The sequence below is a fragment of the Psammomys obesus genome, unplaced genomic scaffold, assembly GCF_907164565.1.
Source record: "Psammomys obesus unplaced genomic scaffold, mPsaObe1.curated_primary_1811, whole genome shotgun sequence".
NCBI lineage: Eukaryota > Metazoa > Chordata > Mammalia > Rodentia > Muridae > Psammomys > Psammomys obesus.
Window position 1 is genome coordinate 32,952,258 of NW_026596069.1, and position 26,840 is coordinate 32,979,097.

General features: G+C 42.9%; 1 protein-coding gene across 3 annotated transcripts in view; it reads left to right on the forward strand.

Moving 5' to 3' along the window:
• Acot12 (acyl-CoA thioesterase 12) overlaps positions 1 to 26,840 on the forward strand; it is a 47,753-nt gene that overhangs the window by 15,409 nt on the left and 5,504 nt on the right. For 2 of the 3 annotated variants that reach the window (XM_055625505.1, XM_055625503.1), the window contains exons 3-12: positions 5,557 to 5,617; positions 8,251 to 8,352; positions 11,168 to 11,303; positions 17,547 to 17,703; positions 18,290 to 18,409; positions 19,112 to 19,262; positions 19,842 to 19,897; positions 20,172 to 20,235; positions 20,897 to 20,980; positions 25,489 to 25,622. In XM_055625505.1, the coding sequence (XP_055481480.1) occupies positions 5,557 to 5,617; positions 8,251 to 8,352; positions 11,168 to 11,303; positions 17,547 to 17,703; positions 18,290 to 18,409; positions 19,112 to 19,262; positions 19,842 to 19,897; positions 20,172 to 20,235; positions 20,897 to 20,980; positions 25,489 to 25,622 (1,065 nt within the window). The remainder of the gene's footprint in view (positions 1 to 5,556; positions 5,618 to 8,250; positions 8,353 to 11,167; positions 11,304 to 17,546; positions 17,704 to 18,289; positions 18,410 to 19,111; positions 19,263 to 19,841; positions 19,898 to 20,171; positions 20,236 to 20,896; positions 20,981 to 25,488; positions 25,623 to 26,840) is intronic. The other variant, XM_055625504.1, reaches the window with a different exon arrangement.

Genomic DNA, 26,840 nt, shown 5'->3' on the forward strand with positions numbered 1-26,840 from the left:
GGGGGGAGCAGCCTTACCAGGCCACAGTAGAAGACATTGCCGCCACTTTTGATGAGAACTGATAGACTAAGATGAGAAAGGAGAGGAGAACCTCCCTTATCAGTGGACTTGGGGAGTGGCATGCATGCAGAAAGGGAAGGGAGGGTGGGATCGGGAGGAGAGGAGAGAGGGGCTTATGGGGGGATACAAAATGAATAAAGTGTAATTAATAAAAAAAAATAAAAAAATTAAAAATCCTTAAAATTAAAAAAAAATTATCCATTTCATTTAGATTTTCAAATTTTGTGGCATATAGACTTTTGAAGTAAGTCCTAATGATTGTTTGGATTTCCTCAGTGTCTGTAGTTATGTCCCCCTTTTCACTTCTGATTTTGTTGATTTGGGTGGTGTCTCTCTGCCTTTTAGTTAGCTTGGCTAAGGGTTTGTTGATCTTGTTGATTTTCTCCAAGAATCAGCTCTTGGTTTCATTGATTCTTTGAATTGTTTTATTTGTTTCCAATTGATTTATTTCAGCCCTGAGTTTGATTATTTCCAGCCGTCTGCTCCTTCTTGGTGTGTCTGCTTCTTCTTTTTCTAGGGTTTTTAAGTGAGTCATTAAGTTGCTTGAATGAGCTGTCTCGAATTTCTTCTTGAAGGCACTTAGTGCTATGAACTTTCCTCTTAGCACTGCTTTCATTGTGTCCCACAAGTTTGGGTATGTTGTGTCTTCATTTTCATTGATTTCTAGAAAGACTTTAATTTCTTTCTTTATTTCTTCCCTGACCCAGCTGTCATTTAGTAACAAGTTGTTCAGTTTCCATGTGTGTGTAGGCTTTTTGCTATTTCTGTTATTGTTGAGGTCCAGCTTTATTCCATGGTGATCAGACAAGATAAAAGGGATTATTTCAATCTTCTTGTATCTGTTGAGGCTTGCTTTGTGACCAACTATATGGTCTATTTTGGAGAAAGTTCCAAGAGGTGCTGAGAAGAAGGTAAATTCTTTTGTGTTTGGGTGTAAAGTTTTGTAGATGTCTGTTAGGTCCATTTGATTCATGACCTCTGTCAGAGATATTGTTTCTTTGTTTAATTTCTGTTTTGTTGACCTGTCCTTTGTTGAGAGTGGGGTGTTGAAGTCTGCCACTATTAATGTGTGGTGATCTATATGTGGTTTAAATTTTATCAATGTTTCTTTAACAAATGTGGGTGCTCTTGTATTTGGGGCATAGATGGTCAGGATTGTGATGTCTTTCTGGTGGAATTTTCCTTTGATGAGTATGAAGTGTCCTTCCCCATCTCTTTTTATTAATTTTGGTTGAAAGTCTATTTTGTCAGATATTAGAATGGGTACTCCTGCTTGCTCCTTGGGTCCGTTTGCTTGGAAAGTCGTCTTCCAACCCTTTACCCTCAGGTAATGTCTATCTTTGTGTCTTAGGTTTTTTTTTTTTTTGTTTTTGTTTTTTTTTTTGTATGCAACAGATTGCTGGATTTTGTTTACGCATCCATTCTGTTAATCTGTGTCTTTTTATTGGAGAGTTGAGTCCATTGATGTTGAGAGAGATTAATGACCAGTGGCTGTTAGATCCCTTGATTTTGATGTTGGCTGTGGTCATCAGGTTGTGGGCTTGTGTTTTACTGTAGTAAGGTTAATTATTTCCTGTGTTTTCTTGAAAGAAGCTAATTTTTGGGGGTTGTATTTTCCCTTCCAGTGTCTTCTGTAATGCTGGATTTGTGTGTAGGTATTGTTGAAATTTGTTTTTTCATTGAATATCTTGTTTTCTCTGTCTATGAGGACTGAGAGTTTTGTGGGGTATAGTAGCCTGGGCTGACATCTGTGTTCTCTTAGGTCTGCATGATATCCGTCCAGGCCCTTCTGGCTTTCATAGTCTCTGTTGAAAAGTCAGGTGTGATTCTAATGGGTTTGCCATTATATGTTACTTGGCCTTTTTTCCCTTGCAGCTTTTAGTATTTTTTCTTTGTTCTGTATACTTACTGTTTTGATTATTATGTGGCGGGAGGATTTTCTTTTCTGGTCAAATTTGTTGGGTGTTCTGTAGGCCTCATGTATTCTTATTGGCCTCTCCTTTAACTTGGGGAAATTTTCTTCAATGATTTTGTTGAAAATATTTCCTGGGCCTCGGAGAAGGGAGTCTTCTTTTTCCTCTATACCTATTATTCTTAGGTTTTGTCTTTTCATATTGTCTTTGATTTCTTGGACGGTCTGTGTCAGGAATTTTTTGGATTTAACATTTTCTTTGACAGATATATCGATTTCTTCCATTCTATCTTCTACACCTGAGATTCTTTCTTCCATCTCTTGTAGTCTGTTGGTTATGCTTACCTCTGTAGTTCCTGTTTTCTTCCCTAGATTCTTCCTCTCCATTATTTCCTCCATTTGTGTTTTCTTTAATTTTTCCAATTTTATCTTCAGGTTTTGAGTTGTTTTGTTTACTTCCTTCACCTGTTTGATTGTACTTTCCTGTTTTTCTTTTAGTTCCTTCAACTCTGTTTCTTTTATTTCATTCAGTGCTTTAAGCATTTCCTTTCTAAAGGCCATAAACTGTTTGGCTGCAGCTTCCTCTATTTCTTTACGGATGGCAATATTCTGTTTGAGTTTATCTTCCTCTGTGTCTTTACGTATCTTATTTGTTTCCTCTGTTATCATCTTCATGAGCATAGTTGTTAGGTCATCTTCTTGGATTTCAGTTATGCTGGGGTGTCCAGGGCTACTTGACCCTGGGTAACTGGGTTCTGGAGATGCCATATTGCTCTGTCTTTAGTTGCTTGAGCTTTTACGCTGGCCTCTACCCATTGGGCTATCTTAGGTGTTTGGGGTTATTTTCTGGTGGTTCCTGGGGATCCTGTGTTGGAAAGAATCCCCTTTGCAGAAAAAAACAGTGGTTAAGGCAACTAAAAACAATCTTTGGGCATCTGCATTATCAAGTTACAGAAGAAGAAATCAGTTCACTATAGCACAAGTAGATAGTTAAACTGAACGTTGTTGGGGGTGTTCACGGAGTCAAGATTTCTGGGAACTGATCTGGGGCTGGAGTCCGAGGCAACTGCTGGTGGGTACCAAGATGGATGCCCAGCATAAAATTAAGCTTCTTTAGCCATAAAATATGCTTTGGCCGCCCTTATGGAAAAGGGATTCAAGTTAGTCAATGGAGTTGGAAAGGACAGGGTGGTGCCTCAGAAGAACGCATCGCTGAGCTGTCAGAATAATCAGATCACACACACTTTTATCAGGGCCCTTTGTGGCCTTTCCCACACGTATTATTCTGAAACTAATTCTAGTCGTGATTTGTAATTCATTAAATACCCCAAAATACTAAGGTTCTTTTTAAAAATCTTAACATAGCCACAATCATTTTATTTAAAATTACTCCAAAGAAGTCTCTTCCAGATAGTTAAACTCTCATGTTCAATTGCTTTCTATGTTTTAAGACTGCATTTTATTTTTGTTGTATCTGGTTTATCATTTAAAAGCATTTGCTTATCATTTATAAGCAAATGTGGAAAATACATTTCACTCTGGGAAATTTAGTTTTTACCTCTGTGCTTCCAAGGCTCCCTCCCCTGTCTTAAGTATCTACCTTCTTTATCTGATAATTTTCCCTGTACATTAAGATATAAGTGAGCATTTATTCATAATCTTTAAAAAATAAGTTCCAAAATATTATGACACTTTCTCCACCTTTTCCATAAAACCACGCTAGAGCAGTACAGATGGCTGTCCACACTCAACAGGCGCTTTGCTCTTCACGGTACAGGTCGCTATGGTCCCCATCAGTAAGCACTGAACTGCTTCTGCTATTACAGATAACACTTCAATATATGAATTTATGTGTAATGTTTATGCTTTTGCTAGTGTGTTTTGGGAATGGATTCCTAAAAACAGAACTGCTTAGTCAAAATGCAAATGCATAGGCTATTTTCCTTATGAAGGTTTTTGCATTACTTTTATCACCTTCTAAGTTAGTTAAATTAATCTAAACATTAAGAAAAGTGGACTAAGGGAGGGGCATAGGGGGAGAAAAGGGATAGAAGGTGGAATTGGGAGGAGACAAGGGAAGGGGCCATAGCCGGGATACAAAGTGAATAAATTGTAATTATTAATAAAAAATGCAAAAAAAGAAAAGTGTGCTGAAATACTGATTTGTTCAGATTTCCAACACAATAATTACTTGTTTTAAGATTTCTATCTACCTATGTACATATGTGAATTCCTTCCTTCTAGTTTTTCTGCCTGGATTGCTGCAGATTATGAGAGACATAGGGCCTCCACGTGTACATAAAGGCATTGAGTGGATATGCTCTCTCTTCTGGCAACACCACTTGATTTACCTCATAGACTGTCCTTAATATATCTAAACAAGTCTCTCTGCTGTGGTTAAAGGAGAATTGATTGCTGTTCTTTCTAGGAGCCAATGTAGGAGCATGTTTCCAGGGCTTTGAGCTCAGCTAAGCGCAGGGTTTGAACTCTGGGCCAGCCAGTTGCTTACTATATCACCGTTTACGCAATTCCTGCTGAGCGTAAAGAGGGAATCATATTACGCGCTCGGGGTTCTTGCTCGGTGAGGGCATGCTGTTGACTGCGGTTCAAGGCGTTTGGCGTGCTGCCTGATTTATACACAGCGCTCATAAAGCATTCACTCGTCACCGGTGTGGCCACACTGAAAAACAATGCTCTAGGTACTGACTCAGCGGCCCTGACTCACTCACCTTAGTTCAGCCTTAGTTCGGCCACCATTCGTCACAGCTCAGCGAGCAGCCTGAACTAGAAGGACCGCTGATTCTTTCGGAAAGCCAAATATGCAAATAAACCAGAACTGAAAGAAAAGATTTTAGATGGAGAAAGAAACCTTAAATATTTTCATTGCCTGAAAAAAATCAGGAAAGCAGAGAGGTTGAAGATTGAGAGGGGAAGGAGCTGACATGCCAGATGGAAGGAGACAAGGTGATGCGTAGGACATAAAAACAGGAATGCAGAGGGGCTGTGACAGCATGGCTCCGACGGGGTCAGGTGGGACGGGGCCAGGGGCTTCCACTGGATAGCTCTTAACTTCCACTAAGATGAGGGGATCAGTGACGAAAAGACTTGACGGTAAGGTCAATAGCAGTGAGGAGCGGGTGGGCTGAGGAGCAGCTCTGAGGGCCCACATCTACCTAGAACAGTGACCGATGGCCTGGTTTGTTTCTATTTGTTTGTTACCTAATGTTTTAAAGTAAATATCAGTGATACAGGCGTCCCTGTGTGCTTGACAGGAGTCCCTACAGGAACAGGCTCTACACGTAAGAAGTAGCTGTTGCAAGTAAGGTCACTGGGAACACTGTCTTTGCAAGAGCTCTTTTCTGGCTAAATAGAGGGAGCCTGTTAACCATGTAAGCACGATGTGAAAGATTAACAGCTGTCCTGGAGGCCCACCTTTGCAGTTAGCTTCCCCCTGAGCTGTTGACGCATGGGTATTCTCAGCAGGTCAGGGCAGAATTGCTATATGCCACATGTGTCTACTGAATCTCTAACTCTAAAATAAAATGTGCCAGGATTGCTGAGACCTCCTTTCTTTTCATCAACAGGATTGGACAAATTATCACCATCAGAGCAAAAGTGACCAGAGCGTTCAGCACAAGCATGGAGGTGGGTGGCGCCCTGTGCGCAGGTCTGTGTGTGGGAGCTCGCGTCCCCAGTGCTTTCAGAGCTCATAGGAGGACGCTTAGAACAGTGCTCACAGCTGGCACCGATCCTGACCTTCAGAAAGCCCTTAAATCTGTGCGCAGCTGAATTCTAAGGAGCTGATGTTCCCCAACTCAGGCCTGCCACTCAAGTTCAGTGTAATGCCATGTACACTGAAGGAGGCACCCAAAGTTAGCGCGCAGAGGAAGGGGCATTCTTTTTGTGTTTGGCAAACTGTGGAGTCTAGTTCTTGCTTCTTCTTACAATATAATTACCCAAACACTGTGTCTCTGTCCCCTGACACTGGCTTGCAATAAAAACAAGTCAATAAAAGGCCACAGATGCCTTTTGTAAATTGGCGTCTTCTGTGGGCTCTAAGGATGCCTCATGTTTAGTGAGGTCTGCCTGGAGGGAACTCAGAAGATTCCTAACAGTGTGGGAGAGCTGAAAGTTTCTCCTCACAGCCCTCTAGTGTGAGGCAGTTTCCTCAGAAGTTATTCTGGTCTGGCTTTGTGAGATCACGCTGGGCATGCTCAGACTGGCATCAACCCAAAGACCCAAGAAGACCACATGTGTATTTCCAGAATTCTCTCTTTATGTGGATATCTCGTTTCTGTTACTCTGCCCAACAAATTTCAGATCCCTTGATCTATTTATTTCTGCTTCTTCAACTCAGCTAAATTAGGTTTCCTTTCCCTTATTGTATTCTGGGAATTATCTTAAAGATGAAAGGAAATACTATGTTCTTTTCATTTGTCTTCTATCCTGGGACATCATTGCTCTGATCACCTGTTTCTCATGTGTGGAAATAGTTACTTCCTGAACCTATCTAGTTTTCTGCTTTTTTCAGAGTGTAACTCCAGTCTTACCTACTCTTCCCTAACCATGCTGTGTCTCTGAGGCACTTGTTTGTCACACACACCTCAGTCAACTGTCCTGGTAGCTGGTAGTGCCTGAACTTTACCACTCCAGAGTTGTAGCTATGCTTTTCTTGCTTGAGGTATTATTTTATTCTTCGTTGTCTGTTTCTCTAACATGAAAAATCCATGTGGGTAAGGGTTATTTTTAGAGGTGAGAAATAATTGACATATATCTGATTCATTATTATCCAGTTAATTTAAGATTTACCATGCAAATACAAATTTTGGTTTTTTTTATTAATTATACTTTATTCACTTTGTATTCTCCATAAACCCCTTCTTCCTTCCCTCCCAGTCCCATCCTCCTTCCCACTTCTCCATGCATGCCCCTCCCCAAGTCCACTGATAGGGGAGGTCTTCCTTTCCTTCCTTCTGATCCTAGTCTATGAGGTCTCATCAGGAGTGGCTGCATTGTCTTCCTCTGTAGCCTGGTAAGGCTGCTCCCCCCTCAGGGGGAGGTGATCAAAGAGCAGGCCAATCAGTTCATGTCAGAGACAGTCCCTGTTCCCATTGCTATGGAACGCACTTGGACACCAAACTGTCATGGGCTACGTCTGTGCAGGGGTTCTAGGTTATCTCCATCAATGATCCAACAAGCAGCTTTATTTATAATAGCCAGAACCTGGAAAGAACCCAGATGCCCCTCAACTGAGGAATGGGTACAGAAATTGTGGTACATTTACATAATGGAATATTACTCAGCGATTAAAAACAAGGAAATCATGAAATTTGCGGGTAACTGGTGGGAACTGGAAAAGATCAAATTTTAAGTGGGTCATGAATTATTGATTGTTTTTGCACATGGTGTTCCTGGTGAGGATGTAGAAACACGTGTACTTTATCATTACTCAGTGCTGCACTGAGATGCCCCAAGTTGTTATTACTTATCTGGTTGAGATATGAGGACAGTGTTTATTAGACCAAATCTAAGCTCTTGTCTTCTGTGGCACGTGAGTCTGTGGAAGTAGCTTCAGGGTCTTCCACAGAGAGAGAGAGCCAGACACTGCAGCATCCTCACAAAATGCCCCAGGAACTGCTGGCTGCCCAGGAAGAAGACAAGCGAGGAAACCCAGCTGCAGCTAGCAGCAGTTCTGCCCATGTTATCCTGGGGTATAAAACCCAACGACCGAAGCTTAAAAACAGTGACAGTCCCACTCTCTGCTAGGCTGTCTTGAGGGAATTCACTAGTAATATGATTTTAAAATGCTTATTGCATCAAGACAAAGTTTCAAGAATTAGAATACAAAACTTCAAATGTGACATGATAAATTTATAATGTATGTAAACATTGATGTGCATTTCATATACATTTACATTACACGTATGTATGTGAGTAATATTATGTTGTGTATATGCAATAGGACATATGTGTAACTGGAAGAAAATTAACCTAAAAGTTAGTAAATTTTTCCTCTGTGCAGTGAGTTTGATACAGATAGCTAGACCCCACATATTTATTCCTGGTAAGTGTGTGTATTCCTACAGTCAGGAATACCATATAGTGTATTTGTCATAGTGGGTAGACCATCGTTGAGATAGCAGTATCACTTAAAGATACATTAAAATGCTGATGTCATTTAAAACCAAAAGGCAAAGGTTGGAGAAGTACGTAACTGAATTTTGTGTGTTGCAGTTGACTCTGTTATCTGAGTGATGGTTTGTTTTTCTTTCCTTCAGATCAGTATCAAAGTCATAGTACAGGACAAGTTCACTGGCACTGAGAAGCTTCTCTGTGTGGCTTTCTCCACGTTTGTAGCTAAACCAGTTGGAAAAGAAAAGGTACATTTTTCTATGTGCACAGACTCCCTTCTTGTAAGGCAAGGACATTGAAATAACCGCTTCAGAATTATTATTTTTTTCTTGCTGTAACACTCACTTCCTTGTCTCAAGATTTTTTATTCATTGATGTTTATTGGAATTATTCTGTGGCAACATCATAGAACTGAATTGAAAGGAAGATCTTTAGAAAGGAATACCTTAAAGAGAGAAAAAAAGTAGCAAATTCATGAAAGAGGAAAAACAGGATTTTAATATCTACTCTGGGTTAATTCTTTTTTTGGTTATAGAGTTCAAAATTAAGTTGACCTTTTTTTTTTTTTTAAGCAGGAAAAATCTGGCAAGGAATTGAAAGTCATAGTCCAACCATTTTTTTTAGACTTTCAGGAAAGTATCAAAGTTGCTAATTAGTGAAGTTTAAAAATAAACTTTAGGGCATCTGGACTAAAAACATTCAGAAAATACTGAAAGAAATACTGTGTCCTTTTACACTGCCCAGCTCCTAGCCAATCAGAAGCCAGATCTTCCACAGTGTAGGATGCTGCAATTTCTTTTTGTTGCTTCTATTTAGAAAGAGAGTGTGTCTAGGGATGATCAACACATTTGAAAAATATAATAATTCAAATTATAAGTTTTCCATTCAGGAATCATCAAAGAATAGGCAAAGTGACTTCTCCTAAGCACTTGCCATGGCCAGGTCTGCTGTTCAGTTCTCCCTCATGCTGAGGGCTTTCTTAGAGTGCCTCCTATAACAACAGACAGGACGAAGCTATGCTTCCACTGCAGCCAGCAAAGGTGGCCCTGACCACGCCCCGCAGCTACTCCAAACACAGCGCGGCGGGCTGGACCACCCTGTGCTTGGTGGCAGGCGGCCCCACAGGACTCATAGGCCTCTCATTAAATTGCTGCAGGCAAATCCTTGTTGCCTGAGTGTGCTGCTCCAACCTGGCATGCACATATGCTAATTCTCTCATCTAAAGCGATGAAAATCAGCTTTCTGGTCATGGATTGGACCTAGTAGTCTCTGACCAAGCAGCACAGATATCCTGAAAATCTGAGCAGTACGAGAGGTTTTGCCAATCTTTAGTTTCTTTTTTAATCTCTCAAAATCTTTAAACTCTTTCAAAATGGGAGTGTTATGGGGCTGGGTATAGAGTTCTCATCCTTGACAGTGTGACAGAGGGTACATCACCAGCCATTCCTTTATCTGGAAAAAGAGGCAATCTTGTCTTTTCCCCGATAGCTTCGGGCTTCTCATTCTGGGTTAAGAACAAGTGGAATTAGCACATGACAGACCATGCCAGACCCGTCTCTACAGAGACAAGAGCTGGCTTCCAAGAACCACTCTGGGAAGCCAGCTCCCTTATAGTGCTACTGTAAGCTTCAGCCCTACTTCAGTGGACTACCTCAGTCAGCATAAACTGTAAAGCACCTTTCCCAGATTAGCTAATGTTCCAGTTGGTACTTCCCAACATCACGTGGAGAGGCGTGAAAGGCTGTGACTGAGTTAGAACCACAAGAAATACCAGGATCTCTGTCCAAAGGGAGTTCATCCCAGGACGAAACTGGCAATGATTAACTAGATTTAGCTCAACAGTTGAACAGAGCAAGTAATTAGAAGGGCTCACAAAACTGGACTGTGTGGAAGGAAGTGAGGCAGCAAGAGAGGGAAGGCCCGGCCACTCACAGAGGCCTCACCTTCCAGGCAGTGCTGGCTCCCAAGCTCATGTTCAAGCGCACATGTGTACTTTGTGGGCTTGGAGTCATCATGATGGATGATTCCAAGGGTCTTCTTTGCAGGGGAGCCGAGGTTCAGATTTTCCAGGCCACCTAATATATATTCTGCTGATCATGCAATCAAAATGTCACTGTCCGTCCACACATTCCTGACACGTGAGGCAGGCAGTGCAGGGAGCTTTGGACTTTAAACAGCACGTTAAACGTCAATAGATTTTTTTTTTATCCTCATCTGGGTAAAGGGTCAAGTTCAGACTGGAAGTATCCTGGAGTTGCCAAGATCTTCCCCACACAGATCCAGCACAAGGGCATCGGAGGGGAGCTGGGGCCAAAGCTCTGCTGCACGCGGGGTCTGGCTGACAGCTGAAGTGCCACACCGGCATATTGGTTCCTGCTTGCATATTAGACACTGCTTTTGATGAAACCTCTGCATTGGGAGTATCTCTTGGTACAAGACAGTTTTCTCTAAAATCCCTTTATTACCTCCCATTGATGTCTCAATTTTGCAAAAGACAGAAAAAAAATTATCAACAAAAATTCAGTGGAACTACAGTCCCACATCTTATTCACTGGTTACATGTTTTATAGAATTTTATATTCTGTAATTCCACTGAAAAATAAACAAAATAAAAGTAAACAAGGATGGCTTTCAAATGAGAAATAACAAAGCCTATTTTGATCTTGTAAATGGAAACACCAATAGAGGCTCCATTTACTTGAGTTAAAAAAAAACATATAGTACATTATCTAGCATCACTACATAATTTTTTATATGGTGATCAAAAGTCATGTTGCCAGCTTTGTAAATCACATACATTTCCTATTAAGCTGTCTCACTGATCCTCAATAAGATTGGTTGAAACATTAAATCCATAATATATCGTCTTCTTTTCAAATTGCAAACATTGTCATCTAAGGGTAAGAAAACCCGATGATTTGAGTAATGAATCGTATTGTCAAAGAAAATTAAAAAAAAAAAAAACATATGGTATGTCATCTGCCTTTAGAAAATTGGCATTGGGCATCTGTACTTGAAGGAGGCCGTGACTGATAGATCCAAAGATAAACTCTCTTCCTCCAGGTTCTCTTAAGACCCGTCATGCTCCAGACAGAGCAGGAGCACATGGAGCACAGCCTGGCTGCGGAGAGAAGGAAAGTCCGATTACAGCACGAGAGCACCCTCAACAACATCATGAAGGAGAGCAGCAGGTTCGACGGTAAGCCTACAGGCGGGGACTTCCTAGGGCCGCGGCGCCGGAAGGCCCGTAAGGGGGCTTTCTCAGAGCGCACGTTCTCACATCTCGGGTGATGCTAGGTCTGTTTCTCAGAGCCTGGAAGTAGAGAAAAAAAGGAATGGGTGTTGAGAGTGCACATGGTGACCCTGGTTTCTAGGCTGGAATTTCTCAGGGGAAAGTGGGGAACGAGAGATGAGGTCTTGGTGGTTATTAGGGAACAAGTCCTTGGTAGCATGGCAGAATGAAAGGGTGTGACAGCTCACAGGTCACTGAGTACTTCCTCATTCAGAACTTCTTATTAGCCATATATATTCTCAACAGAATATATATAAAATCTTAGCTGGAAGAAGCTGGAGGAAGACCCCATGGTAAGAATGAAAGAGAAAGAGCTTATTAATATGTCCTTGTGCTTTCCACACTGACGCACGAGATACACTTTCTTAGTTTTCTGCCAGCGGCTTCCTGGGCTCGTCAGTGTTGTAGTCTCCTTCCAACTCTCTGTTTTTCTTTTATTTGACACCATCTCTAAAATCCTAAGAGAGAGCATGGTACAGGAGAGGAAATGGAGAGAGCCAGCCCAGGGCTCTAGAGAGGCTCACAGACGTTCCAACTCCACTGACTCTGAAGGAGGACATAGAAAAAGAGGAAAGGGAAAAAGGATGAAAGGGAGAAAGGCCAGGATAGAACAGGGAGAAGGAGGAGGACAAAGTACACTCAAAGGCCAGAGGCAAGAAGAGACAGAGTCAGAGGCTTGGAGGCTTCGTGCTGACCAGGAGGCATGGGACCCAAGAGTCACAGGATCTCTGGTGACTTCAGAAGTTATAAAGTCGTATGTATGTATCCAGAATCTTGCAAGAGTTTTTCTTCACCATGTCTATTCGTCCCCCACATCAGTGTCTCAAGGATAATATTCCAACTTTTTAACTGGAGAACTCTCGAGCAAGAGTCCTCATAACGGAAAAGGCAACCCTGGGCAGGGCACGGGCTGCTCAGGTGACCTGGTGCTTGCTGGAGGAGCCAAATGTGTGACTGGGGATGAGCATGTGGGCTGTCTTGTGGATATCTGGCTCCTTCACTCTCAGCATCAAGAAGTAAAGGACCCATCAGCTGCTTATTTCCATCTAGGACAGATGTATTACATGCCTAGCACATGCAAGGAGCATGCAACAAGAAAGCAAAAAAGATAAACAATGCAAGGTCTTGAAAAACTCATACCCTAGTGCCAGGCACATGAACGGTTTCAAAATAATGTTAGACCGTGATAGAAGAAATGCAAGGTCCAGATTCTGTGGTCCATGGGAAGACTCCTGAAGAGAAAGAGACTGCAGGAGCTGCTGCAAGAAGATGAGGTAGGCAAAATCTCATTGTCACTTAGTGTAATTTTTGTACTGGGCAGAGCAGAGTCGCATGTTCAATTTAGAATTACAGATTTTTAAAAAGCTTTTCTCATTGACCTACTTAAATCCCAACATAGATTATCCTACATTCTTTGCAGTGAGGCAACTTTTAACCTAACTCTATAGTAACAATTTGATCTTCATCTTGGAAATATTACTAACTTCTATGTCACTGATGACACCACAGGACTCAGAGGCAGCTTTTCTGAAAGAGCAATGGATTCAGCAGTTTCAGGATGGGACAGGGATCGTGGTCTGTGCACTCTCTGTTGTAGGTCTCAGAAAGGCTGTTCTTAATTAGGAAACATATTCTGAAGGAAGGCAGACAGCTCGTGCTTGTTGAGCTAAGGGATCTATAATCCCACAACCTCAGACTGAGTGAGCTGTCGCCTTTGAGGTGCACAATGGAAATGAGCATCCTCTGAATATTAGGAAAGTTGATTCCAGCCTCTCTGTTTTCATAAGAAAAGTGGGAAAGATGATATTAGCTTTTGTAAAAGTCCATTGGAATACATTATTGTCCCACCGACTCGCTACAGGGTGGGGGTGGAGAGGGGATTAAAGTGTGAGCTATTCTGATTGCAGCTCTTCAGTACAAAATCAGGTCTTCAGGCATTGCCCTGGTCTATCCTTTCCGGATAGACCAGAATGAAAACAAGAGCTAGAATAAAATGACCCGAATCCAGGTCAAAGTTCCCTATCTAAAAATATGCAGTACAAATGTGAAATTGACCAAGCGTGATGATGAAACAACAAATTAAAAACATCCATTGACAACCATTGAGCCTGATGCTTGGATTGCAGAATGCAGTCTGTTTACTTGACGTGGGTCTAGCCAGGTCTGTGAACCCGAATTGCCCTATGGATCTGGCAAGCTCATTTTTTTCAGTCTATTGGCAATTATCTACAAGACACTCTTTCAGATAAAAGATACTTATTCCCTGTGTACTTCTGCACAGGTGTAGCTGATACCTGTATGCATTCAACCTGACAAAGGAGCCGGTCCCCAGCTGTCCTTGTGTGTGCTGTGTATGTCTTCATAGGAAGCAAGTGCCTTTTTCTATAATTGCCTCTCAGAAAAGGAGAAACTGTTTATCTTACAATATTTCTCAGAGTCTAAGACCCTCTATTAATTTTGTTCTGTAATTATTTTATAACCAGTTAAAAACAGATAGTGCATATTAGGGTAAGGAATTTAGAATGCAAGAGAAGACACAGAGTGTATCCCTCCCATCTGTGCTACGACAGGTAAATAGTCACCTAGATTTTTATCACCCTATTATAGATATTTTTAAATAAACAAAGTTAATGTTTTCTTCTGAATAAAAAATGCCATTTCAACAAGCACCATTAAATGGAAAATATTTCAATCAGCACTAACCCACCATATTTTTAGAATTCATCTAGTAAAATCAACTTTGTAATCAGAGAGCAGAGGATGGTGACCTGCACCTGAACCCCAGATACTCTGGCAGCTGATGCAAAAAGACTCAGAAGTTCTGAGCCAGCCTGTGCAGCATAACAAGATCCAGTTCAGAAAAATCCTTAGACAAGTGAGAATAAGCAGAAGTTAGAAGAGGTTAGGATTTTACACGTCTTTGAAAATCACCCAGAAAGCAATCTAGTTTTGTTCACAGCAGTGTGCTGGACCCGGGGAAAACGTGTCTTCTGTGTGCAAGTCAGTCTCAGCGTTCAGACAAGGGAAAGCAGTGTGTCAGCAGTGGCCCGGGGACGCCAAAGAAGCACAGACAGGCTGTTCTAACCATTGCATTGACCCTGGGGCCTGAAGGTGCCCAAACCACAGACTGTGGGAAGAGCCGGGCACTTGTGGACGGCTGCACAGGTGAAACGGGAACTCATGGGAAGCTGCAATCACCCAAGGACTCTCCGTGAGTCCATTGCACAGAAGCCCCCTACACCTCACCTTCCACCCAACCCTTTGTGCCTGTTCAGAGAGCCCTGATAAGTGGCTTTCTGTCTAAGAATTAGCCCTGCATGGCATAAGGGAATCGTTGCCTTTCACAATCCAGTCCCCAGCTCCTCTTCATGTGGGCGTGGTGTGGCAGGCCAGGAGCTGCCTGGGGAGAAGCAGATCACGTGAACTTTAGTGTAATGTGGACCGTACTGTAGCCCCACTGCGACCAGTAACAGCTCATACAAAACCCACTGTGGCGGAGAGGCTTTATCTAGCTTCAGGAATCTCCAGATAATTTCCAGGCCTTCTGGTAGAAATATCACAAGACTGAAATCAGTAAGACCCAAAGATCTAGAAGTGATACCAGATCCACAAAGTCTGAAGGGGGGAGGGGGTCCAATAAGACCATTTCATATAAGACGATGACGATGATGTCACAAGGCCACTGTAACATAATGAGTAAGACTGACTTGGAATGCAACCTGGTGCTTGAGAGCTTGCCTGTCAGATGTGAGGTCTTGGAGACAATCCATAGCTCCATTACTTAGTTAGATGAGTGATTCAGGAACAAAGAGCTGATGTGGAAAGTCTGCAGAGGAAACAAGGAGACTGTCCACCCAAATATGTAAGTGACCAGTCATGGCAGCTGGTGCTCGTAACCCAAGCGTCTGGAAGGCCGAGGCAGGAGAATCACTGCAAGTCTGAAGCTCTGAGATAAGCAAGACATAGAACAGATTAAGGCTATGTAAGGAGTTTCAGAGCAGCCTAGGCCTCAGAGCTAGGACTCCATCTCAAAATACAGAAACCCCACCTACACATATATTATATGTAAGACATATAAATGGCATGTGTCTGTGTGTGAGTGTGTGTGAAACTGTGTATGTGTATGTGTGTGAGAGAGGGGGAAAAAGAGAGAAAGAGAGAGAGTAGTTAGAATGTAACATTCCTTAACTGAAGTTCCAGGGGAGGGATAGAAGAAAACAGTATGGACATTTAATTAAGCAATTGCAACAGTATTCAACATACATATGAAAAATGTTGGACCTCATCAGTACTCAATGAAATGCAAATTGTAACCAATGTGAGATACTGTTTCACAGCTACTACACTGGAGAAGTGCGTGTTGATAATTGTGTTTAAGTGAAGGGGGAGGGGGACCTGTCACAAGCAGAAGACAGTCTCTTGTGTGAGGCAGTATGACCGTAGCATTTCCTTGAAGCATTCTAAGAGTAGGGACCAGGATGGGGAAAGATTCCGCAGAGTCAACTGCCCTTATTCATGCAACAAATCTTTGTTGGTTCTAGTATTGCAAAAAAAAAAAAAAAAAAATTAACCTGGCTTATCATGTGCGTGCATGAGCACACACATATAAACGAGTAATTTTATCTGTGGACATGGGCGTGCAGGTGTGCGTGTGAATGTGTGCACATGCGTGTGGAGGCAGGCAACAGCAGTGTTCTCAATCACCCGCCATCGCAGTCATTTTCACTGAACTACAAGCTCTCCAGCTCGAAGTTCAGCTAGACTAGCTGGAGGGCACACCCGGGGCCTTCCTTGTCTCCCCCACCCTAATCCGGGGGTTGTAAGGTTGCAACACAAACCTGGCTTTCACACGTGGGTTCTGGGGGATCAGCTCAGGTCCTCAAATTTGTACAAAAAGCACTCTACTAAACGAGCTGGCTCCCAGCCTCGGTTACCCCATGTTTTCCTAGAAAGAAGGCATCTGTGAAAGAGTTCACTGATATGATCCAAGACAGAATAAAGTGATGTGGGAGGGGCTTGGTCGGAGGTGGGAGTGGGGTGCAGCAGACAGAACGGTCATGAGGAAATGTCCTGACCTTGAAGACAATTTCCTTCTTCGAAGTAACTGATTAAAGATCAATGTGCTTAGCAAAGAGAGGAGGAGGCCTGGCGGCCAGGTTTATGGTCACATAGGCTGGACCAGGACAGAGGACATGTGGGTCCCAGGAAGCGTCTGAGATTTCACCCAGAGCAGTGGGAGCTGATGCCACATTTTTAGCAATAATCAACAGAAGGAAGGGGAAATAAAAGAAAGAAATCATCAATTAGCTACCAATCTAAAAATCTGCTTGTGAAGTGAGGTAAAAGGTACCTAGGGCCACACTCTGGTCAACCAGAAGCGAATGCTCCAGAGGCCCGCTTCCCGCTGACAGCAGCTGGCTTTCCATGAGCACACTGCCTGCTGACTCTACTAACCCAGCACGGTCCCTGGGGCCGATCAATCTTTCTTCTCCCCACAGCAGCATGTATAGAAGGTATGCATGTGGTGCTGTGTGACAACAGTAGCATGGCCAAGTGAATACTGCTGTTTAGCACCCAGAGAAAATGGTTCCTCCATGGCTGAGAGGGGAAAGGCCAGTTTTCTCTGTGAATGAAGCATCTGATTCATAAGAAGCAGAGGAAATGAGAAAAGGCCTTGCTGTGTGTGTCTTTTCTGCCCTGACGTACCCAAGAGAACATACCCATTCTGCAGTTTATGGGGTTCCACACCCCATTGGCAGCCCTTCTGACTTCTTTGTTTAGAGGTCTTATTGAGACTTAATTGACATGCTATAGATGGTCCATATTTAAAGCACACAGCTTAAGTTTGGGCATAGCATTACCACCAAAATGGCTACCGTCTGTGCCCTGCCCAGTTTTAATCAAAATTCTGGTGTGTGTGCTAGACAGGTGGGGAACCTGTCTTTTAAAGCCTCCTCCTGATCTGTTAGCTCAATCCAGAACACCGGAAGTAGATGCTTTTCAGATGAAGGCTGCTCTACAGAAACCACTCACATCCTTGGTGAAGGGTTGTGAGGACAATGTCTGAAAATGTCCGAGCTGTGTTTGCTTGGGAGAAAGTCCAGCAAAGGCGCTGGAGCTGATCCCATGGCCCCTGCTGTCACCTCACAGGTCCCATTTGTAACGAAGAAGAAGGAACTGCCACCACCACGGGCACCTCCGTTCAGAGCATTGAGCTTGTCCTCCCACCCCACGCGAACCATCACGGAAACACGTTTGGCGGGCAGATCATGGCATGGATGGAGACGGTCGCAACTATTTCTGCAAGGTTCTCAGTGCTAGGTTGGGGGGTGGCGGGGCTGGGGGGTGGGCACAAGAGAAGTGGTTTGAAGTGGTTTTCCTTTTTAAAATTACACAAAGCCTGAGAAATGTCCACTTTGTAGCCCTTCTTACTTTGTGCACCAATCCAGGCAAATTTTTTTCTCTGAAGGAAAATATTGGCTTTTGATCTGTGGACAGGTTCAGTGAATGGGGAAGCTGAGGAACAAGTGTGGTCAGCACTGGCTGGCCCTACCCCATTCTACACGGCACAGTGTCCTGGGACCTTTGTCAGAAGCTGTCAGGATGAATGTGACACTCAAATGACAAGAAGGATTAGCTTGTTTTGGAGGGACTTTCATAGAGCACAAGACCAACGCCAAGGGACTAGCATCTTCATGATACCCAGTTTGTTGGCAGATGGCTGAGGCTGGGAGCAGACCCTCTGCACACAGGGTCCTCTGGAGCCGAAGAGTTCTTTACTTAGAACAGAGGCTGCTCACTCATCCAGTGAAGCCATTCAACAGGTCAGGCCTTTGTGAGAACACTGTACAGGATGGTCATCTCCTCTTTCCTCTTCCCTTGGTTTCCTTCAGCCGCCTGTGTCATGGGCATCCCTTTCTGAAGTCTGTGGATATGTTTAAATTCCGGGGGCCATCCACAGTTGGGGACCGCCTTGTATTCAGCGCCATAGTCAACAACACGTTCCAGAACAGGTAATGCGTGCTCCATGTGCCATTCAAGAGTCATGTGTGAACCATGCTCTTATTTCGCTTGGGAGGGGAGTGTGGGAGCTACGTCACAATACCATCTAAAGACTTTTAAACTTTCCTCTATCTATGGACACACACTTTAGTCTTCTTTTCTGCATATGGGACATCCATCTGGCACAGAATGGCTCCAGTTGGGATCTGCTATCCTAACAGAGCTAGAACTTCTTCCTTTCGGCATCCATACTTGGCCTTTTTTATGACAGTGAGTCCAGGCTACATCAAGTTTTTTTTTTTTTTAATTCTCAGCACACATTGAAAAGGTTTCATACAGAATTTTTCTTCCCTTGTAGAAGTAAAATAAATGGCGGGGGGTAGGTATCTCTGTTTTCTGCCAAACTTTAGCTCTTCATTCTTTTAAACCATAGAACTATTGTTTTAAAGGAAGAAAACATGTTTGAGCACAATTTAAGTTACCTTCTCCATGAACTAAATATGTCAATGAATGTATGCACACATATGGGCCCACTTGGAAAGAAAAGTGGAAACCTGCATTCCCACAATAGCCTCCAAGTGGATTTTTAGCAGTTGTACAGATTTGCTACTTCAAAGGAGAAAGCCAGAGCACTTGTGCTCTTGCTGCTTGGTGAGAGAGGAGGCTGCCCAGTGCTGGCCCTCCTTGCCCACCGCCCTGCATTCCCCTTGCAGTGTGGAAGTTGGAGTGCGTGTTGAGGCCTTTGACTGTCAGGAGTGGGCTGAGGGCCGAGGCCGCCACATCAACAGCGCTTTTCTCATTTACAATGCTGTTGATGACCAGGAAGAACTCATCACCTTTCCCAGAATTCAACCCATTTCAAAGGTCAGTTATCACCGTGTAAGCATCAGTGATGAGACCAGTGAGCACAGAGCCCCATGCAGCTACCCACTGCCAACCCCCTCCGTGGCTTTCGAACGAAGTTTGCTTTCTTCTATGCCTAAGTACAATGGGCTCTTCCCTCTTCTATTCTCCCCACACCACTCTGGTTGTGATGGTGGAAGCCCCGGGCACCCCTCTCTACTGTCAGGTGCTTCTGTGTGGCATATGGCTCTCTGTGTACCCTTTCTACATCTGCTGCTATGTCTGGAGTGCTGCTCTTGATTCTGGACCACATTCCTGGGAAACCTGTCTTTTTCATCCAGGAATCGACTTAGAGCTAACACTGACCTCCTCTGAAAACTCTACAATGAAATCTGTGTGATTCTAGTTAGCAGAAATTAAAATACTCTCCACTTTGAAGAGGAAATAAAAATAACTTCCAAAGTTGTCTAGCAGCTCAGACCCCATGAGGAAGTGTCACAGAGACACGGAGCACCAGCTAGTCTAGGGAAAGGCCACCTACAGATCTCAGTGCCAAACTATTAGAAATTGATTGCTTGTACTATTTTTTTTTTTTTTTAGGATGATTTTCGGCGTTATCAGGGAGCTATTGCACGAAGGAGAATTCGCCTAGGCAGGTAAAGGACTTAACGTGTGAGGATTTCATGGGCTTTTCTCTAACAAGCCTTGTTACAAAGAGCCATTGCCTGGGGTCCCTGTGCTCACATCATGGGAATGGAAAGGAACTTATGTTTCCTATAAGTTAAAATTTTTCAGCCTGGGAATTGTTATCCCTGATTCTCCCACCAAAGAGCACGTTCTTTAAATGGCCGACTTCAAATCAAGAAATTATCATGGGTTATGCATTAAGCATAGATGAAAATCATTACTTAATACTTAATTTTTTTTCAGGAAATATGTTATTTCTCACAAGAAAGAAGTTACACTCAGCACACAGTGGGATATTAGCAAAAAGGTAACAACAAATTTATGGCTTGTGTAAGGGTCATACCATCAGAAAAGCAGAAACTTCCTTGTCGGTCAGACCCAGGCTGGGTTAGCTCACAAGGTGAGCTGCATAACCCTCCATTTCTAAATGATGTCCTGCCTCGATTTGCAATGAGTGGCATGCTTATAAACTCAAAGTTTTATAAAGCCAGAAGGATTATTGGAGGCTGGGGATGACTCAGTGGTTAGAGCACTGGAGGCTCTTCCAGGGGTCCTCGGTGTAATGCACCTACGCAGAGGCTGACAAACATCTACAACCCCAGTTCCTGGAGACCTGATGCCCTCTTCTGGCCTCCATAGGTACTGCACACATGTGGTGCATAGACATGCATGCAGGCAAAAATATCCATATACATAAAATAAAACAAACATTTTTTTTAAAAAAAGAAGGATTAATTAAACATTTTTGGCGCTTGACTCTAATGTGGGATCCAAATTTACTTCTCACATTGTCAGAGTCACACTGAAAGGCATATGTCTTTTCTCAGGATGTCAGATTGACCCATGCCCACTTGAGAGCATTCTCGCTTTGACTTAATATATACCTCCTCCAGCACTGGCCGTTATTGAAACTCTTGATCCCAAACCTATATATTGAACCCATAAGTTTAATATTTTGTGTGTTTTAGGGATCCCTAAGTAACAGCAATGTGGAAGCTCTCAAAAATCTGGCATCCAAAAGCGGTTGGGAGATTACCACCACCTTGGGGAAGGTAAGTGTCCTGGGACTGTGTCGCTCCTATTCACAGCAAATTAAAGTTAGTGGTAGTCCTGCTTCAGAGGGCTCCCAGCTGCTTTGCTCAAGGGGCAACAGTTTCTAAGAGGCTGACTTCCTTTAGCCCTGAGCCGTCCTACCGGACGACTTAGAGCACTCCATATTGGCCCTGGCAGGCCTGGTTCTCATACCCCACCTCTCACCTCTCACCTCTCACCTCCTCCTCCATATCTCCATCCACCCAAACTGAGGATCTTGATGAGCCAGGACAAATACTACTCCGTCAATCCTCTCCCGACCAAATGAACTCTGTCCAGGACCTCATTTTATCATGACTTCTCTAAGACTAACTTGTCTTTGAATTCTTTTCTGTCTTGTGATGCTTTGTCCACAGTTGCCGTGAGTTGATATTTAAACCTGACATTGCAATTTAGGTTTTCAGTGATCTTATTTTTCCAAACAGACAATAAACCTTTAAGAAGGAAGCCTTGTCTTGATTTCTTTGTGTCTCTCAGCAACTTTTACAATTTTTACATATTATCAAATTGGAATAAGTGTATATTATTTGGGCCATAATTTTAGAATATTGGTGACTCTTGGAAGCCAATGCCCACATTTACTAGACTCTGAGCTCTAGGGGACACTTTGCTCACCTACTGTATTCCCGGACCGTGGTAGTGCCCGGCACTAAGAAAATGACCAGGACTGCCAGCTTTTGGGGGTATGCTTGCTATGGGCTGCTGTTCACTGATAGTGAAACAGCACCCTAGAAAACAGGATGACCATGTGTCCTGGCTGTCCTAGGACACTCCAAGTTTGCACCTGCTATGCCATCATAACCTCAGCCATGCCGTGGTGTTTCGATGCAGGTGAGAGTCAGGCAGGCCTCTCACCTTGGAATCCAAGTAAATTTGAAGGCTGCTTTCTTTGTCATTTTGAGCTCTGACTTTGACTTCTCCTTAGTGTTTCCTCTTTGTTATTCTGTTAGTTCCATGTTCTCACTACTGAATCTTTCCAGGGTCTTCCTTAAGCCCTTGAGATTTAGCTAGGTTTCCATGTCTACTGGGCTCAGTGATGCAGGAACAGGTTTAATAGCTAGAGTATTGGATTCTCACTATTGCTCATTAAAGGTGTCTAAATGCCTTCTTTTCTTGATATGATATCTGCCCCTTTCTTTTTTTGCTAGCTTCTGAGCATCCCAACAGGTTTTATCCACCTCAACCCTAGCAATCTTACTATGTAGCTGGCCTTGAACCCAAGGTCTTCTTATATTTTCCTCCCAAGGACTTGGATCCCCAGTGTGATCTAATTTTTTGTTTTTATTTTCAATGTGATAGGATTTGAAATCTGATGCTTATAATAAAATATGACAGTACTTAAGGTTTTAATTCATATACAATATTTTATATATAACAGTAGAAATAACTAAAAGTAATACAAGAAGCAAAAGAGAAATTTAGAAATGGCATATATGTACGTGAAACCTACTCAAGAATAATATAAGGTAGTTCACAAATAAGTGAGATATTGTAGTGTTGAACCCACAGAAGCTAGGTCTGATTTGGTCAAGTTAAGGTACAGGAAGTCAGGACAACAACAATAAAGGAGCCAGAAAATGTGTGGTTCTTATCTCTTGGAGGCAGTGTCACAAGAAAAGATAAAGAGAGATTTCTAGGCAGTTCATGCTTGAGTTGAGTCCTCTACATGAGAAACTACCATGAGGGGCCTAGCCTGATAGGAGTGGAATATCTGAAGTCTGAGAAAAAGCTGAAAATATGGTGAAAACAAAAACAACAGATTGCCCCAAAGTCTTCTACAGGGATCTTCTCCCAAAGACGCTGAAGGAGGGGACAGGTCAGGCTCAGAGTGCCATCTGCCCACCCCAAACCCTTCTCACCTCCAGTAACCCCCTTGGTGCCTCTGTGACTAGGGCACTACAAAAAGTAGTTTTCTGTCTCTGTCTTAATCTCAATGACATACTAATCAATTGGTAAAGAAGTCTGAAATGTTTCATTGTAAAACCAACTGACATCCAAACAGATTTCAGAGTAGAGTGTTACTATGATGAAATCAGTTCCACTAAGGGACTCTGAGCAGACTCACTTCAGTGAGACTCGGGCTGTTTATGTTGAGTTTCATCTCAGAAAATAAACAATCACCCCCAAACACTGGAGTTGGTTATGAATTAAGTCTACCTCCATTTCTACGAGCAAAGGGAAATCTTTTTTTTGTTTTGTTTTTTGGATAACTGTTCTTGGAGAATCTTCCCATGAAGCCAAAGCTGGCTGGATTGGTTACTGTCTACTGCTGTGACAAGACAGCGTGACCAAGGCAACTTATAAAAGAAAATGTTTTATTGGGCTTATGTTCCAGAGGGTTGGAGCACACAATGACAGAGCAAAGGCATGGTAGGCTGTAGGAACAGCGGAGATTTCACATCTCAGCCCAAATGTGTAGAACGTGCACACAGGAAATGGCAAGGACTTTTAAAACCTTAAGCCTACCCTCAATGACACACCTTCTCCAACAAGACCGCACCCCCTAATCCTTCCCAAACAGCCACCAACTGTATCCAAGTATTCACATGCCACAGACTTACATGGAACATCTCATTCAAAGCACCATAGTGGCGTTTCTTTGGCAAATTTGAAGAGAGCCAAAGTTGACCACTGTCTTTCTTTGTCTTCTTTGCATTCACGGCATTGGTTCAGGTAGCTGGATGGTGATGATAAAGACATCTTCCTATCCTCTTTACCTTCTCGGGAAGAGTAGATGCCATTCACTCATCCACTATGGCTCTTCGCACTGGATAAGTCAGTGAGATCCATTTATAAAGGTAGAACTTAATGGTGGCTACTCCTTTTGGCTCAAAGATAAAATGTGTCTGAACCTGGAGAGCAGCTTGCTGGAAATTGCTGGTTTACTTTCCCAAGGCTGTTACAGGAGAGCACTGCTCACTGGGTAAGTGAAACAATAGGAACCAGAGGAGCCCCTTCTGAAGGGACATTCTGAGATCACGACATAGGCAGGCTGGGTTCTTGACCTCTCACCTGGCTTCTAGAACTGTGCTAGTGAGCCTTGCATTCCTTGGCTTGCCTTCATCTCCACACAGTGTCCCCCTGTGTGCACATCTGTGTCTGGCTTCCCTTCTCTACAAAGACCAGTCATGTAGGGCCTACTTTCCTGCAGTATGACCTCATCTAAGTGAATTATTATATTGACAAAGACCATTTCTATATAAAATCACATCACAAGGTATAAGAGGTTAGGACTCTATCAAAGGAGTGTGGGCAGGACCATAATCCAGCTCTAAGCAGGTGTCCCCCACACCCTGCTTCACCAAAGCAGACATCCCCAAAGCAAGCTTGTGACCAGTTCCACTGACTCCTGTGCACTGATGGTCAGGCCTAGAGATGCCTTCAAGCTCCTCTCTGGGTTTTCACCAGTGGCTTCCTTTAGGTTCTGTGCTGACAGCAGCCTGGTGGATTCCCACTTGATTTTGCTTGTATTTCACAAGTGCTCACAGTCTCGCCTAAGCCCTTCTTTATGGCTCACACATGGACTGGAAGGGATGTTTTACATAATAGTAGTCGCCGTCACTTGTTTGCTGCCTAAGCTACTTGTAGCCTTTCTTCATTCTCGCAGTATGATGACATTATGTTTAGATACAGATACATGTTTTAGTAGAGACCAGGTCTTCACAGCTTGATTTCTTTCTATCTGCCTGGTTCCTGTGGTTGGAGTTATAACCTCACATTTGTCTTCTCACAGCTTGTTGCCATGGGAATGATTATAAGATGGAAAATTTCAACACCCTGAAAGAAATGGAGAAAATGAGCAGAATAAAAATGTGCTGTTAGTGTAACACATAACTGATAATTTTCAAAAACAAACAAACAAACAGCCAGAAGAAAGCCCAGAACCACAGAAATGGCATTAGTAATTTAGTGTCTGTCAAATGGCTCCTGCTTACCTAACTACATATTAGCCTTGGGATTCAGAAAGCAAAGAATTCTTTGTGCTGAAGAAGTATGTTCTAGGGGTCCTTTTGAGAAATCAAGTTTGTCCTAAAGATAGTTGACTTGTTTCCTGGGTCACTTCCACCCACTAGAAGACATGCCTGATATCCTGGAAATCCACTGCAATTCAGTGTTGTTTCAAAGTTTTAGGGTAGAGGGGACACAGCCTGATAAGCACCCTGGTGACATTCGGTTTTTAGTATGTGGAGGCAGGAAATATCACAGAAATCAAGAAAGAAAAGCTCTTGTTTTTTGTTTTTCATTTAAAAAACACGATGCAAATTAACTAACCTGCATACTATTGCAATGACACCGATCAAGAGGCTGCTTCAGCTTCTGGGCCAAGACGGGTGCGATTGTTGTTGGCCACAGAGGTGCCTTACCTGGTGCAGGCAGGCACTCAAGACTGCCCACTGCTGTGTGTGCATAAAGGAAAATATGTGTGCATATGTATATTCCCCTTCTAATCTTTCATTCTGTCTTTTAGATAAAAATATACACCCTGGAAGAGCAAGAGGCCATATCCGTTAAGGTTGAAAAGTATGTTGGCAGTCCAGCACACATGGCTTATCATCTCTTGTCTGACTTTACAAAGCGGCCTTTGTGGGACCCTCACTACATGTAAGAACAAATTCAAATGTTTTTCTTAATCAAGCCTGGGGAAATATAGCTTCAGTTAGAGTTATCTGCCCAATGTATGGCATATCAGTTCAGGGGTTTAGAGACCTTTTTGAGCTTGTTCTGCCTGACGTGCTGCATGAGCCGTAAAAAGCAACAGTTATTCCATTCCTCTGCTTACCATCTGTATCAAGTTGGCATAGGTGGACAGCATCTGTTGTAATACTACTGTCAATGTCAAAGTTGATATTGTCCCTGTTTCTGAGCTCCAGCTCAGTCTGGCTCTGGAGCACCTACATACTCTTTTTTTTTTTTCATTACTCAGCCTCATTGCTCTTGAGGAATTAGCGAAGTCTTCCTAGAACTTCCTGCACAAGTCTTAGTGAGACACTGCTGAGTTAGTGCTGAGCCCTGCAGGAAGGCACTGCCTGCTGTTCCCCTGGATGATCCCGTCATGCCCTGTTCCCAGCCAATCACTTTTCTCCATGACTCTCTGTCCATCATTCCTGGAGCTATCTCTTCCATTCTACTTTGCTGGAATATGGTTTATGAAACCTATTCATGGGTCCCACATCTACATATTTAAACAGTTTGGATAAAAAATGGTGTGTGTATGTGTGTGTTGGGGGGTTGTATCAGCATCAAGCATGTACAGATTTCCTATACTTCATTCTTTAAACAGTATAGTAGCTATCAACATACCGTTTACATTGCATAAGTGATCCAGAGATGATTTAGAGCATACTGAAGGACGTGCATATGTTATAATAAAAACACTGTGCCACTGTATACAAGAGACTGCCCTAGGGATGACTATGAAGCTCTGAGCCTTATCATTGCTACTGTGCAGTGACAGATTACTCTCAGGCCTAGCCTCCTAGGCTACAGAACACTGCAGCAACAAGGTACCTTTTAAATGATTCTCTCACAATTCTGTTCCACTTGGCATTCCATTTAAATTGAACATGAATGAATGGAGAAGCCAATGAAGTCATCTAAATTCAACTAACTTGTCTATCTACTTAAGACTCAGGGTCTGTAGGAAGTATTTGCATTTAACTCACACAATAAACCCCTAAATTGTATTATCTATGTTTACAGATGAAATAATAAAATGATTTGTCTACCACAATTTGGCCAGTAAGCAGCACATGGCTTAGCTTCACAGTTAGCATTCTTCTCAGTATACTGCATCTCTTTACCTGAGCACTTGGACTGGCT